The sequence below is a fragment of the Chenopodium quinoa genome, unplaced genomic scaffold (genome assembly GCF_001683475.1).
Source record: "Chenopodium quinoa cultivar QQ74 unplaced genomic scaffold, ASM168347v1, whole genome shotgun sequence".
Classification (NCBI taxonomy): Eukaryota; Viridiplantae; Streptophyta; class Magnoliopsida; order Caryophyllales; family Amaranthaceae; genus Chenopodium; species Chenopodium quinoa.
This window is the reverse complement of record NW_018745684.1, coordinates 1220045-1235302: the sequence shown is the minus strand read 5'-3', so window position 1 is coordinate 1235302 and position 15258 is coordinate 1220045. Positions and strand designations below refer to the sequence as shown.

The 15258-nt window shown below is 34.5% G+C and overlaps 3 protein-coding genes across 3 annotated transcripts; 1 reads left to right on the top strand and 2 right to left on the bottom strand.

Moving 5' to 3' along the window:
• Nucleotides 1-2: 2 nt before the first annotated feature.
• Nucleotides 3-5804, bottom strand: LOC110718142 (BTB/POZ domain-containing protein DOT3-like). Its single transcript, XM_021896940.1, has 6 exons — nt 4600-5804; nt 4328-4397; nt 2401-3290; nt 1747-2008; nt 1538-1666; nt 3-1013 (listed from the first exon to the last, which is right to left on the bottom strand). The coding sequence occupies exons 1-6, from the start codon at nt 4725-4727 to the stop codon at nt 645-647; spliced, it is 1848 nt and encodes a 615-aa protein (XP_021752632.1). The 5' UTR covers nt 4728-5804; the 3' UTR covers nt 3-644.
• Nucleotides 5805-7235: 1431 nt separating this feature from the next.
• LOC110717811 (ras-related protein RABH1e) lies at nt 7236-10835 on the top strand. Its single transcript, XM_021896591.1, has 6 exons — nt 7236-7579; nt 8864-8934; nt 9161-9249; nt 9511-9622; nt 9894-9984; nt 10288-10835. The coding sequence occupies exons 1-6, from the start codon at nt 7463-7465 to the stop codon at nt 10429-10431; spliced, it is 624 nt and encodes a 207-aa protein (XP_021752283.1). The 5' UTR covers nt 7236-7462; the 3' UTR covers nt 10432-10835.
• Nucleotides 10836-10948: 113 nt separating this feature from the next.
• Nucleotides 10949-13542, bottom strand: LOC110717812. Its single transcript, XM_021896592.1, has 5 exons — nt 13301-13542; nt 12351-12596; nt 12144-12240; nt 11655-11763; nt 10949-11215 (listed from the first exon to the last, which is right to left on the bottom strand). Exons 1-5 carry the CDS (start codon nt 13322-13324, stop codon nt 11137-11139), a joined length of 555 nt encoding a protein of 184 aa, XP_021752284.1. The 5' UTR covers nt 13325-13542; the 3' UTR covers nt 10949-11136.
• Between the last annotated feature and the right edge of the window lie 1716 nt (nt 13543-15258).

The window sequence follows — 15258 nt, the reverse complement described above, 5'->3', positions numbered from 1 at the left end:
GTAGAAGCTCACTTGGGCATGTAGTGGGTTCACTCTCCTCTTTCTTCATGGTCTGACGGACTATCCAAACAACAACAGCAGCAACAAAGCCTTAGTCCCAAAATGATTTGGGGTTGGCTAATATGAATCATCATAAGGAACCGTCTCAAATAGAAAAATGGACTTCTATCCAAACCCATTTTCATATTTTAGAAAAATTAAATAGTAATGTGTAAATGGCAATGAATGTGTTGATTTTCATGATATTTCAAAGGAAAAACAAACCCCAATCTCGTCATTGACATGTGGTTGAGATGTTTATTGTGAAACCTATGACTGAAACTAATGTAATAGGCATGCTAGATTGTACACCATTTTTATAAATTTTTTTAATTTGTATTCAAGATATCGTTAGTGCTCCATCATCTGCTTGGCACTAAAATCTTGTGCTCAATTTCTTTATTGTCTTATTGTTTTGATTCACTTACAAGATCAGACATAAATTGTTCTTTCCCTTCTTGGAGATAAAATACTTTTGTAGTATGAACGCATGGGCTGTGAGGCTGTAATTTATGTGGAGAAGACTTTTAGGTGATTACTATGATGACGAGAACATAATTTCTCCGATGACATTTTTGATCTCCTGGCTTCACTTAGATAATTGCTCAGTGAATGGATTGTCTTCTCCCAGTATTAGGTGTGCTTCTCTCTTGGTTGGATATTTCTTGGTCTCCAATATCTTCCATGGCTTTTTCTGTAAAAAGAGATAGATTCTTTATTTTCTTCCATCGAAAAATCCAGCCTGAGTTGCTCCGTTGCTTGTTGATTTGCTTTATATATTCTTGTTGGAGCTCAGAATAGTCTCTCTGCAGTTCTGACATCCTATCTTTTACTATCTCAAGCTCAGTTCTAAGAGTTGTCATCTCTTTCTTCGTAGTCGACCAGCTTTCATCATTTTCACGAGCATTGCCATCAGTTGTTTGTTCCTTGCTTTCCATAGCCGCCCTCATCTTCACTTGCTCTGAGAACAGAACCTGTTGAATATTTGGATAGAAATTTAATTATGTTTGAGATTCTTCATGGCTATTGTCTTGAGCTTCCTACATCTTTATATAGTTTTTAATTTAAAAATATGTATAGAGCACTAGTTTATAAAGTTTTCCTCATACAATTGCCAAGGCATTGAAATTGGAAGCTGTTGCTTCTTTTCCCTCCCTTTGGAAGCTTGAGTTGAATGAGTGATGGAACTTAGAGCTTGCACTCATGTTTATCTGATTTTCATTCTATAGTGCAAGGCTTTGTTTTATGCAAAGACTTAAGTGGATCTCTCTCTTTCTCTCTCTCTCTCTCTCTCTCTCTCTCTCTCTCTCTCTCTTGCCCCTGATTTGAGAAACATCATCTTCAGACCTTTCTGGCTAATGATACTATATGGCGGAGGCTATTCATATGCTGCATAAGGGATAAGTTGTGTGTAGCTTGTTGCATATAGGTTGGATTTATATTTTGACTGTGATGTGTGAAAGATAAGACTAGCTGCTTCTAAAACTGAAGGTAGTACCTGTATAACAGTTTTCAATGGCAGTCGATCATTCTGTGCCACATGCATGCAAGCATCAAGTGACAGCTTCTGACAATTCATTATCCTGCACAGCCTTCTACGCTCTTGCTCCGTTAGTGAAGGGTGGCTCTGATCCAGTAAATTTATAAGTAGACTTTATTTATTGCTTCTCATTGAAGTTGGGATAGAAGTTGGGCTGGAATGCTTACCTTTAGATAGGTGTCAATTGATCTATATAGACCATCATGACATAGTCTAGCATTTGCTGGCAATGCTTCTGCCAGAACTTGGAACTTCGAGATAGTGAGATTGGGGTCTGTTGCAATTTCAGCTAAATAGTTGTCTAGAAGCTTACTGACTTCTAGTTCTTCAGTCCTCTGCTGCTGTTGTTGTTGCTGTTCGTGCATCAGAAAGTATTCCACTATTCGCTGCACAGTGTCTATGTTGTGTATTGTCTTTTCCTCTGGTGAACTGTGCCGAACACTGGTATGGTTAGTTTAAGGTAAATTGTTGAACCAGCAAATTACTTCTCCATATAACCTAGTTTCTGGCAATATTATGACTTGTATTGTCTTAAGTCTGTGTTATTGACGAAAATAAGATTTCTAACATCAAATCATAAACTCATAATTCAATCTGACAATAGAGTATTTTTGGCTTTTCATGTCATAATATGGTTGATTCTATCAATTATGATTTGAGCTAAGACTTGACATCTAAGAGTAATCAAGGTGCCTAAATGAAGATTAAATTTAGCTGATTTTTTTGTTAAGTGTCTAAGATATGAAGTTATTCCTCATAGATTAAAATTTTCTAATCTTGAGAGAAGGTGATTCTAAGATAAAGTATAACCTTGAACTTACTTTATCAGCTTCCCTCGATCTTTGTTATGATATCTTGGAATTAGGAGGTCTTGGACATCGGCATCTTGCAAGACTGACCCTACTCTCTTTTCAAGCTCTGAGATTAGAGCTGGTGTTGCAGAGTATATCATAGCCATATTCAGCATCCATAACAGGAACTTACAGGAAACAGCTTCTTTCTGAGGCGGCAATATACTGATGATGCTTTCTATAATCATCTTTTGCTCCTTATTTTGGCTGATGTCACCTTCTTGGTTCATCCCACTTATAATACTGAAGTGCCGATCACTTTTTGCATACCAATGCCGTCCTTTCCCTTCTACATTCCCATCCATGCTTGGCAACCATTTTTCTGCATAATGCTTGATACATGAACCTATGACATCTGGTTTAGTACCTTTGGATTTCAATGCTGCTATAATTCTGCCAAAGTGGTCAATCCGCAAGGTTGCTATGTCATCAAACCACCAAACCTCATCATCAATTAACTCATTCTTGTCTTGAAAAGCTTTCCACGAAATTGAATCACAACATCTTCTTACAATCTGGAGGTTTTCTGCCCAGGGAGATAGTTTCTCACAAGCTTTGAGAACTATAACCGAGTCTCTCCATGAAGCTAGTACTATAAATGTCAGAAAAGCTTCTGTTTTGGATATTAGATTTCCATCTTCGAATTCCTCTGTCATTTCTAGATATTCTGATGCACATCTCAAAGGGGCCACATTGTTGGGGCATAGATCTATGGGAAGGCCATAGCAGAATTTCGCTACTTCTTCAAAAGTTGCCAGTCCTCCTGGAAAGTTGTCAAGTTTGATGTTGTGCTCTAAACTTGAACTTGTGGGCTGAAATTCTACCCGACCTATGTAGCCACTCTTTGTAAGTAGTGCATACTGTATCAATAGAAAACTGTTAAGGTGAGAGATAACTTGATATCAAAACCAGAAGTGGATTTGGAGATTATGTATATCTAATGGAACCTCTGGGATTGGGAAAGTGCTGTTATTTTTCTTGATTGAAAATCTAATCTGAACATACACCATCGATTAACCTCTTCTACTCTGCTCCCCTAGCATCCCTAACCTAAGTGTCATACCAAGTCACAGGCTTTTGTGTCTTGAGGTTGTGTTAACTGTCCCTCCAGAATGATCAGATGCTTTTTTTCGTAGCTTTACTTGGTGCTGGTAAATTTGATGTTATTCATATTTAAACTTCATTATTACGTGAAGATGATTTTAGCGAAGTTGCTAATAACTTGTATATTGAATAATATCTATGCTTTTGTGCCCCTTCTATCTTAGCCTTTTGGAGCATCCACAATGGTTGTGCATAAGGACCTGCTAGCAATTTCTAAATAATTGCTAGCTACATGCTAGCCATTGTGGAGCTACAACCTCATGTAGCTAAGCCAAACTACATAGCCCTATACTATGTAGTTTCACTCCACCCAATGCTATTATATTTATTGTTTAACATATTTTATATTTTTTATGTCATCATGTTTGACATTGTAGAGGTTGTAGCTTAAATCATATAGCTTGAGAAATAATGATGTGGCAACCCTTAGCTACATGTACATGTAACTAGCCATTGTGGATGCTCAGCTTTAGAAACTGCTGTCATCATACTATCTTCACAGTTGTACCCTAAATTTTTGGAGATGCATAAAATTACTGGCTGAGATCCCCCCTCCTTTTTTCCCCAAGGATACCTAAAATGAAGAAGGTTTAAAACTCTCAGCTTTATACATTGCCAACAGTTTTTTAGGTGCACTCCCAAAGCGCAAAATGGGAATTGGAGATATTATTACAGAGCATTTAATTATGGATATAAGAAAATTTGGGGATTTAATAGCTTTTGTGAATCATTTTATTATTGTTAGTATATAAATTTTTGATTTCTCTAAACAACATTCAATATGTTTAGTTACCTTATGCATGTGAAAGGTGTTTTCCTCGATTTGAATCGATAGATCAGTCGGGATATCAGAAGTCACGAACCTGCATGTAACATAAAAAAAAGAAAAAAAGGCACTAGTTGGAGGGAGTCAATGCAATAGGAAAACAATGGTATATGGAAGAAAATTGACCCGGGGGGGGGGGGGGTGGTGTTGCTCTGTGAAATGTGAGAAAAATTGCTCTTGTAGCCATTGGAGGAATTCACCAGCTGCTACAAGTTAAGGAAACAAATAATTGTCTTTACCATGCATTGCCGTTCTTCTCAAAAGTGTAATCTACATTGTTGATTCTGGTGGGAAGTATGATTTGATCTGCGTCATTGCTGTCATTCTCCTGGCTTTTTGGTTCAGCTGCAGGTACTGGCCTCTTCATGGTTACCTTTTCACTATGAAGGTTTAAGACTATGAGGAATTTTTGCTGGTCTTATTGAACGAAATTCAGGGGTGGGACAGGACTGTAGTAAATGTATGACTGATGAGTTTGTGGTTTTTTTGATGAGAAGACAACTTGAGGGTAGTTGAATGACTTGTATCTGTCACAGATATTGGATCACGATCAGACAGTAACAGAAAACTTGAATATTCTTTGGGTTGAGGTATAGTCAGTATTAGCTTTGAGATTATATGACAATCAACTTGATACTTACAACACAGAATGCTGTTTAGAACATCTGTTGCTGCAAACCACACAATTTACAGCTCCAACAGAAGATTATGCTGTGGTTCACAAGTCACATAGAAGCTGCATTTAATAGTAGAGAATGTTGCATGGGGTTGTTGGTCGACAATAGGATAATGCTGTCTCTACTAAATTTGCTATCAAAGGTTCAAATTTCATTTTTGTCATAAACTTTGCATTTATTGATTAATATGGTCCATAGTGAGTCATTCATCGCCTGACCAGCTTTGGTTTAGGTAAGATTGATTCTTATTCTTTTGAGCTTGGTGTCTTCAGAGACGCCAGAGCAAGGTTTCTGATGTTATTGATATGGGGGCATTTCTTATGCCGCGAATGTGACTATGACTAAAAGAAGCATGGTATTGAGCGGGGTGGTGTTGCAGAAATATGGTTACAAGTAGGAGATTACTGCTGTAATCACCAAAAAAAATTCAAGTTTTGATTAATTTTACTGCGCTTAAAGTAGGTAGATGACATGAAGGGGTGTGCATGTGCAAGAACGCATATAATTAGGAGCTGCTTTTGCATTCCCTTTGTGTAGAAATCACTCGATCTGATTTTCCAGTATTAGTAAAAGCTTCCGGTTTTTTAAAGCATTGCTATTTACATATATGCTTTATCAAACTTAATTATGCAAAAAGGTCACTATAATTCACTACATGGAACTAAGTTTACTATTTTATCTCGTAGCCTTGCTTTTTGCTTGTACATATTTGGATTAGAAGTGATTACTACGTATAATTTACGAGTCCGAGTGAACCCAAAAATAAAACTCTGCCTTGATTTTGCCTGAGGTCGGAATAAGTCTGCATAAGTTTAGTAAGATCATAGCATAAAACTAATTTATGAGCTTATTTGCTGTATTTGTGTTCCTGATCTTAATTAAAGGAAAAGTAAGTACAATGCATATAGGCTTGTTTAATCCAAGGTCTAATTATATTGTCAAGTACTCTGCTGTGAAGGTGTGCGTGGCTGCATTGCTTAGGACGTTCCTTCTTAAATACTCCTAACTTGTAATTATGTTACTTCACGTCCAAGATTTTGTACCAAATGATATACATTCCTAATTGTTTCTTACAATTATTCGTAAGCTAATTTTGTTACTTTGTATTCAAGATTTTGTACTAAATGATCCATAATTTCCTAATTGTTCCAAGTTTGCTTTTGTTTGAGCTGCTTAAGCAGCTTTAAATGATAGTCATGTTAGGGAAGCTTTTTCCCAAAATAAGTCTTAACTTTCTTAACAGATCAAATGGACTAGTTAATTTAATTACAATGATCTCGCATTCTCTCATATGATCTTTAAATGATATGTTATGACCTCTATTAGCCTCAACAAAGATTTGGCATTGCTCTCAAATATTATTCTAATCTCATATTAGCTTCATTAATACTTCATATTAGGACTTTAAAAGAAAGAGGAATCACATCCAACCAAAAGCAAGGTGAAAAGACTGATCTTATACAAGCATGCATGAACTATGTTATCATACAAATCAACACATCACAATAATTATACATTGGAAATACACATTTCTACATACACTTGATGTATAATAACAGGATATGAGCATAAAGCTCTATTATCCTAAGCTTATTTATGTTAAGTTGACTTTAAAATTTTGACTTTTCTTAAAAAATAAATTGGTCAAATTCCTTTATTTTTGCTGAAATTCCTTTATTTTTGCTGAACTTATGTTAATTTTTAAGTAATACTTCATATGGATATAAAGAAAATTACTTCTATAGTTATATGAGTTGTAAAAAATCGATTCAAAACCTACTAAAAGAAATGTTAAACTATTTTAAAAAGTTGCTTACGAGTAAATACTTACAATGTTTTTTATTCGATATGAAATCTTTTTGTCTACTTTATATCTTTATCTTCATCACACAAGAGTCACGTTTAAACCCCCTAATTTTACATGCACCACCACCACGTTGCCATTGTTAAAAAGTAGATGGAAATATTTATGCTTTCTTAAAAAAATAGAAATAATGAAATATTAATCGTTCATACCCAAATTGTTATATGTAGCCAACAATTCGTTAGTGTTATACGAAGTAAAAGTTACTTGGTCAATGTTATATAGGGATTACTCGATCAATGTTATAACGATTACTCTTACTTGATTCTTTTACCAGCGGCCACATAATGTAGTCAGCCGCATATAAAACTTGTTGTTATTAGATGATAAAAGGGGTCAAAGTTGAAAAAAATGAAGTGAATGCCGTCCGTTGGCGGTTTCTTCTCGCCCGCTGTATGTATAAATTTCCCCGTTGAAACCAACCTTGATATGCACACCGCGTCCATCCCTTTTCCCCCTCTCTCTCTCTCCCTCCCTCAACCATTTTTGGCAGATTCAGATCTACCTCTCACAGACAAAGAGAGAGGAGGAGAGAGAAATTGAAATTTCAAGGATTCATCAATGTCGGTCGTCTCACCATTAGCCAAATACAAACTCGTCTTCTTAGGCGATCAATCTGTCGGAAAAACCAGCATTATTACTCGCTTTATGTACGACAAATTCGATACCACTTACCAGGTTTCTTCTCTCTCTTTTTTTTTTTTTTTTCATTTTATCGTGATCATCATAATTTAATTTTGTTGCAATTTCTATTGCATTTTGATTGAAATTTGTTGGCTTATTGTTGCATTGTAAATTGCGATTGATCATTTTATTTTACGTTGGATTTAGGTTTCGTCTTCAAAATCTATGTGATCGATATAAATTGAGATTGATGCATGCTGGAATGGTAGCTGAATTTGTTGGAATTGATGTTAGTTTGTCTAATTGTTTTCAAATGATATGATTATATGCCTAATTTTGCTGTATTTGTGCCTAACTTACCCTGTTTCACGCTAGGATTACAAATTTTTCTAGAGAATTTTCATTAATTTAGGATACAATTGCAATTTTGTTACAATATGTACCAGGAATTATAGTTTGTCAAAGATTTGTCATTCCGCAATCAAGTGCATGGTTCTGTAATTTGTTGACTGATCATAGAATCAGAGGCATGACTCCAAGTAGGGGCTTTTAAAGGTGACAATGGGGTCATTTTGTTCTGTTTTGGGTCTGGTGACTTTAGTTTCAGGTAGAATCAATCCCAACCTTAGTTTCAGGTAGAATAAATTTGGTACGAATCATCTAATTTTGGCTATGATTCAGATATCAGTCATCAAAATTGAATATTTTTTCCTCCCGTAATTATATACACTAGTAATTGGTAATTTGGTATATTGCACCATCCAGAAACTTGAAGTTTTAAAGTCAAATAAGGACGTCTTTGATAAAACCAAGATGCATGATACCGAGTTCTTTTTTTAAAAAATCTTCCGTGGGAGGCATGACTTGTACTAAACGATAGTTTGCACTTCATGGCCAACAATATAATTATAGATTGCCATGATTTTTTATGAATGATATCAATCACTGAGCCACATTGTCATAGGAGATGGGTTCAACTTCCTGTAATAAAATTTGCAGTTCCTTTTCAAATTTGTATGCTCTACTTATACAGTATATTTTTCTCATCCTAGAGTTGGACCATTTAATATATAGAATATATAGTGGAGACTTCTCAATATTTAATGGACAAGTTTAGAATTGGAAATTAGTGAGATCCTAATATCCTACAAGTATAAAGTAATACTCCAAAAGAATTTTGGCCACCCAAACTTCAGGTTACATTATCATGAAATCATGCTGGTATAGCCGTATGTGCAACTCTTATGCTTTGGTATTGTTTATTGTGTATTTGATGTATATTGAAATCTAGGACATGTATAATTTTGATATATTTTAATAATGTCAACTTAATGGCAGGCCACTATTGGGATTGACTTCTTGTCGAAAACCATGTATCTTGAAGACCGAACAGTGCGCTTGCAGCTCTGGTATGATACTGTCAAATTTCTTGTCAGTTAATGTATATTCATGTTAAAGCAGTAACAAACGAATTTCTTAAGCGCCCTGAACTCATTGATTATAATAGCAGAAAAATTTATCTCTAGATTTCCCATCTCATGACGATTTAATGATTTACCAATATAACTTGTTGTCTTGTAGACATGATTTATATGATTCTATCCCATGTTCTGAACATTTAACTGCTAATTCCAGGGATACTGCTGGACAGGAAAGATTTCGGAGTCTTATTCCCAGTTACATCAGAGATTCTTCAGTTGCTGTTATCGTCTATGATGTTTCTAGTAAGTGCTTTGTATGCTAATGACTTCAACCTTGATCATTTTTACATGTTAATGCCTTAAGGAGCCATGAAAGTTTACCTATGATGTAATTTGTCTTGACTGAAGCTCTTATATTTCTACGTTTCCTTAATGCACAAGTACATGGGTGAAACTATGTGCTAGTAATGTACAATTTCTGCTGATGCTTCCTTTTTCTTGAACCAATATTATTCTCTTTGGTTATTTGTTGATAATAAACCTGTAGCCAATTTCATCATGCAGATAGGCAATCATTTCTCAGCACTACAAAGTGGATTGATGAAGTACGGACAGAACGTGGCAGTGATGTGATTATTGTCCTTGTTGGAAATAAAACTGATTTGGTTGATAAAAGGTAGGGATTTTGTTCACTTCTGTGTATTCTCTTTGCTATGCTTTATGTTCTCTCTTTTATATGTTAATCCACCATTGATTAATTGAGAAATGTTATCACACAAAGGTTCTACTTGCCATCAGGCAGAGGGGAGAACCAGAATTCTATATTTTCCTGGGTTTCATGAATCATAGGATCTCTTTTTACCAATAACAAGATAAGGCCAGGGTTTGGTTGCATAGCATTTTAAAGTGTTTATGCTAGAATGTTTTGACATTGAAGATTTAAACAGGCAAGTCTCTATAGAGGAAGGAGATAATAAGGCTCGTGATGCAGGGGTAATTTTCCTGGAGACCAGTGCAAAAGCAGGATTCAATATAAAGGTATGTTAATTACTCAGTCATAGTCGCTTAATATTCTAGGATGTCCAGTAAAGGGGTTATTTCTTATGTAGTATTTATTTATGACTAAATTAGCAAATATGCACAACTTAAATGTAAGTGATTGGAAGAGAATAGAATTGATTCAACTATCACAAAGTTAAGTTTGTACATTCGTGTTATATTCTCGATTATAAGGTCAGAGGAAATATTCCTTTCTATTTACTTCGTATTACAGTAGAAATCTGCAGCAATGATGAACATGGAAATTTCACGTAACTAATGCATTGACTAAACATGCCACAGCCTTTATTCCGTAAGATCGCCTCATCCTTGCCAGGGATGGAAACCCTGTCATCCACCAAACAAGAGGATATGGTTGATGTGAATTTGAAACCTAACAGTAGTTCATCCCAATCAGAACAACAGGGAGGTGGTTGCGCTTGTTAATTTGTAACAGATCAAGATTTTGTGAAGTAAAAGAAGGCTGTTCATAAAAGGGAAAGAGGAGGTGAACATAAAGGGCCAAGCTCGACAAATAAGGGTCTGAGTTCGTTGCACCAGGCCCCATTTCATGTTCTATATACTTCTCAACTTGTTCTATACTTTAAAGGTACATTTTGTAAAAGGTTTGGCTTTGACTTTTCGAGGCCAGCCGTTCATTTTGCCCACTTTTTGTAAACATTATAGCTTCCTTTTTTTTCAGTGTTTCAATTACACCGATTCATTATTGGACTATGTATTTTGTTGTTTTGTTTCGAGGATTTCTTGTTATGTAGGCTGAGATTGTTAAGAAACCACTCCAGTTAGAGAAATAATACTTACATAATTTCGCTTTGAATCCATATTTTGTAGCTCCTAAAGATCTATAGGTTGTATTTCTGTGCTCTATACAGACCGTCAAACTGATTATATGTCGGAAATTCAATTCATATGATTTATGCCATCAACTTGTGGAACGTAGGAATGATGATAACGAAAGGAAACTGCAGATCTGCAGTAAACACTAAACTCGGTATATGTACACAGGAAAATTTGAGATAGTGCCCAAGCAAGAGTAGATACAATTCATACAAATGCAATAGAGCAATAATCTCCAAATAGATCTACGAACAGAAGATAATTTAAAATAAAAGAAAAATAATCTGCTGTCGCTTAGCCATGAATATAGCCTTCACTGACTTGTCTAACTCGGAGTGTTAGAAAAATCAAGACTATTGTCCCCATACTCGACCTGGGAAAAACATGGAAACCCACTTCAGTAAATCATTAGATATATGGTATTTGGTCAAGTGTAAGATAGTTTAAGGTTTTAATGGTAAACATATTTATAAATTATACTTGTATGAGATACTTTTAGTTAGATCAGATCAAATAGTAGATATTATTCCATTCTTGCAGAATATATAATTGTTCAAAAAGTGAAAAGATAGCAGATCAAGATGCTCATTTATCTATTCATATTCTTTCTTTTCCCTTTTTTTTAATCTCTTTATTTTTTTTTAATGGGAGGTGTTTGTCAATAGAACATAATGCTTTAGGCTTCATTATCATATCATATACTGTATGTTGGTGCCAGACAACCAGCAGAAACATGTGAAGTAACCGCATTCTAATTTAAGAATCTAATTAGAAGCAATGTATCAAGGGTAGAGTAAGAGCTTGGAGCTTACAGAATGGAGAACAGGAGGACAATACGTCGTGAATCAAATAGACCTGGACGTTTATACTTTCTCCATCGGTTATGAGTAGCATCGTGTGCCTTCTCCATTGGTTGCCTGTCTATCGAAAATAAGCAAGAAGAAGAGTTAGTCGAGTTTATTTAACCCCTAGACATGCTGAAGAATTCGTACACTAACGCACCAAAACCTCATAATCGTAAACTAAAATATACCAAGCTATGTAAAGGTAAACAAGTTCCTGAATAGTGGCACCTAAGCTTTATCTGCCTTTACAAAACTCATATGCTCCGTACAAGAGAAGTACATAACCCACTAAATTACAGTTTTCTATTTCTAAAGCTTATAATTGATGGGATCATCAAAACTTATTTCGAAGCAATAGCATTTAGCAATCATCAACAGAGCACAAATAGTGGGAAGAAGCTAACTGAATGACCAACAAATCTTATCTTTATGACAAAGCTAAAATGTGGGTTTTACCTTTGGCATTAAACTTGAGCAACATGAGGATGTGGTTCATTAAAGGCGGTATGGATTCTCCTCCTGTCTGTATGCTGTTCTGTCTCCTTAGCGGTTTCTGAAAAACAAGACAAAATACAGGATAGTTAGCCTTTACGAAAGGCGGAAAACAATGCCAATATATCCACACACAAATGGCTGTGAATAATTCAACTGTGGATTACTTACAGTCAATGAAATCTCAGTTTTGATACTCCCACAAGTCTCTTGGTCAATTTTCGAAACATCGTTAGCACCCTTTTCGATATCAACTGTAACTAAGCAAGAAGGAAACGAGTCTGAATTCTTATCATCAACAGGTTTGTGGCATATCACTGAAGCATCCACACATGTCTGACTATCTGATTGCAACCCACATTGTGTGTTTGCATTGCCTTGTTCATCATCACTCCGCACCAAAATTCGACAAAAATCCTGAGAATCAATCCAATAATCAATCTCACAAACTCAATATAATATTGAAATTCCGACTCTAAGTAATACTCACTCCGTCTCTAAATATTGTTCATAATGAAGAATTCTACTCCCCAATTGGATGAATTTTAACAGCTCAATTTCATCCTATCAATTACTACTTTATTAAATGAATCAATGATAAGTTTTAAGAAAAAGTAAAAAGAAAAATTGATTGCTAGTTGTCAGAAATTCAGCGTTGACAATTTTAGCAATTTGTAACTCCAACCATCCAACTCAAAAAAAGCTGTTAAACAAGTTGAAACTCAGAACACAAAAGTCACAATCATCGAGCACTCCGCCTCCATAAACGAATGAATATTCTAAAATACACTTAATTCTTTATTATTCATCCCGGAAAATGCATGCTTAATCATATTCATAAATCTAAAATATTCAATTTTTACAGGAAATTAACAGAGTAATTCTTAAAAAGGCTAAAATTCAGCTTTACATAACAAAATTCAAACATGATATGATCATAAAATTGATGTCCATTATTAGACACCCAAATGTACCATGCACAAATACCTTGATACACACCCAAATTAAGCTTTTTATTTTTCAATTGAACATCAAAAAAAATAAAAATCCAACTCCTATAATGTTGTAATAAAAATTGAACAAAATTGATAAAAATATGAAAATGGTTTGAGAAATGTGACCTGGTCGCCGGAAGCCGTTGCCATTGAAGGGAGAGGAGAGAGAAAAAGTGAAATTGAGAAAGAAAGAAGGAAATTGAGGAGAGAGAAAATGGAATGGTGAAAAAAAAATGAAGTGAACGTTACATTGGGATTCTTGCTCTGAAAAAATAGTGTTGTTAAAAATGAAGTGAAGTGCAGCTTATAATAACTCAAACAAGAGTAGCAGAAATAGCAGAAAGGCTCCTGATCACGATGTTGATGATCACGACAAACATTTTACTCTGATTCTCTCAATTTCTTTTTATAAAAAAAATAATATTATTATTTAATGTTACAGGATATCATATTTTATTTTATTAAAAATTATAAACCCTTATACGAACTTAGTAAACCCTACTTTGTTTTAGCCAGTTAAACATCATATACTCCATCTATTTCGTAATAATCGCAACACTATGACTTTTGGATTATTCATCTGCTTACTTTGACTATATATATATGATGCCATGTAAAATATTGTTGGATTAGTCTTTTAAGTATATTTCATTATATTAACTTTTTTATACATCTTAATAATAATATATACTCCATCCGTCCCTAAATATAGTTCTCGTTTGATGACTTTTTACGGTTTTCAAGGCATATCTTAAAACGTCTATATATCTGTTTTCATACGCGTAATAATTATAAAAACTTAATATTAATAAAATGTATAATGTGATGAATTTAATAAGATTCACATGAACATATAATCTCTTATAAATTAATGGAAATTTATGGTCAAAGTTTTTAAAGTTTGACCCAAATAAGTCAAATTAGATGGGACGGAGGAAGTGATTACAAATATTAATGGTCAAAGTTATGTATTAGCATGTGTGACGGTCAAAGTATTGTGATTACTATGAAAGGTAATGAGTATATCTAATCTTTATTAACTATCATGAAGTATATTATCTTATTTGCACTTATTAGAGGATTTGGTCCCGACCTACTAACCACATCAACCTACCCAGCTTGACGGCTAATGCATTATAAAACGAACAAGAGTCATCGTTGAGATGCGGGTAATCTAGTACATGAAATTGTCATTATTGATAATATGTTGCATTCAAGCTTTAATAAATCCATGTGAACGCTAAACTGGAACAGCAAATATTTGGGGTGCATTTGAATCATAGAATATGACATTAAGGTTTAGAAATGTGTAAATTAGTAGTAATAACAAGACTCACGGGTTGCCTACTGTTTTTTGTCCTCCAAGACGCACAAACCACCAACACAATTACCTGTTTATTGTCTTACTTTTAATCCGTGAGTTGTTTCTATTCGAGAATATCTTTTGTCACCTTCTTTCAGTCGTCTGATGACCAACGCCTAAATCCATTGATTCTTCTACTAGGAATCTACCGATCAAATTACCAATTGTCTGTCTTTGTCGAGGTCCAATGTTATGGAGTATTATTAATTATTAGGAACTTAAGGGTGCATGACACAGTTGGTCTAGCTTTGTTTATGCATGTTTGTTATGGTCGAGGTTATGTTTTATCATACGTTTTTAAAATGTGTCTTTATCTTACTTTTACAAAAAAAAAGTACTGACATAGTACTTCTTCTTTTGGCTCTTTAACAATTTACAATGTATATAGTTTGGGAGGAAAAGAGTTGATCCTTTATAATTTTGTACATTTAAACTCTATTTCATCTGCAAATTAATTTGTGCAGGTTATTGAAAGCTCTCAAGCTTACAAAAGTTGAATAATTTACAGTTTATACATTTTGATTATATTTCTTACATCTCAAAATTCCTCATTTACTCCAATGTAAGATAACTGATTCATGTGATTTCACATACATGTAATAGCTAGCTAGGAGCTGAGGCACAACTCTTTGTTACTTCACATCTACAAGTGATTAAAATTGTAAAATTTAATTAAAACCCGTCATGAAAGAGTCCAAATTCAATTGATATGATTAAAGAC

What these genes read in the sequence shown, in the direction of transcription:
- LOC110718142 (XM_021896940.1), bottom strand. Translation starts at nt 4,727, where the DNA reads ATGAAGAGGCCAGTACCTGCAGCTGAACCAAAAAGCCAGGAGAATGAC. An exon ending in ACACCTTTCACATGCATAAG is followed by an intron (nt 3,291 to 4,327) that starts GTAACTAAACAT and finishes CTATTGATACAG; the next exon opens with TATGCACTACTTACAAAGAG. An exon ending in CATTGAAAACTGTTATACAG is followed by an intron (nt 1,014 to 1,537) that starts GTACTACCTTCA and finishes AATATTCAACAG; the next exon opens with GTTCTGTTCTCAGAGCAAGT.
- LOC110717811 (XM_021896591.1), top strand. Translation starts at nt 7,463, where the DNA reads ATGTCGGTCGTCTCACCATTAGCCAAATACAAACTCGTCTTCTTAGGC. An exon ending in ACAGTGCGCTTGCAGCTCTG is followed by an intron (nt 8,935 to 9,160) that starts GTATGATACTGT and finishes TGCTAATTCCAG; the next exon opens with GGATACTGCTGGACAGGAAA. An exon ending in AAGCAGGATTCAATATAAAG is followed by an intron (nt 9,985 to 10,287) that starts GTATGTTAATTA and finishes AACATGCCACAG; the next exon opens with CCTTTATTCCGTAAGATCGC.
- LOC110717812 (XM_021896592.1), bottom strand. Translation starts at nt 13,324, where the DNA reads ATGGCAACGGCTTCCGGCGACCAG. An exon ending in AAACTGAGATTTCATTGACT is followed by an intron (nt 12,241 to 12,350) that starts GTAAGTAATCCA and finishes CTTGTTTTTCAG; the next exon opens with AAACCGCTAAGGAGACAGAA. An exon ending in GCTCAAGTTTAATGCCAAAG is followed by an intron (nt 11,764 to 12,143) that starts GTAAAACCCACA and finishes TATTTTCGATAG; the next exon opens with ACAGGCAACCAATGGAGAAG.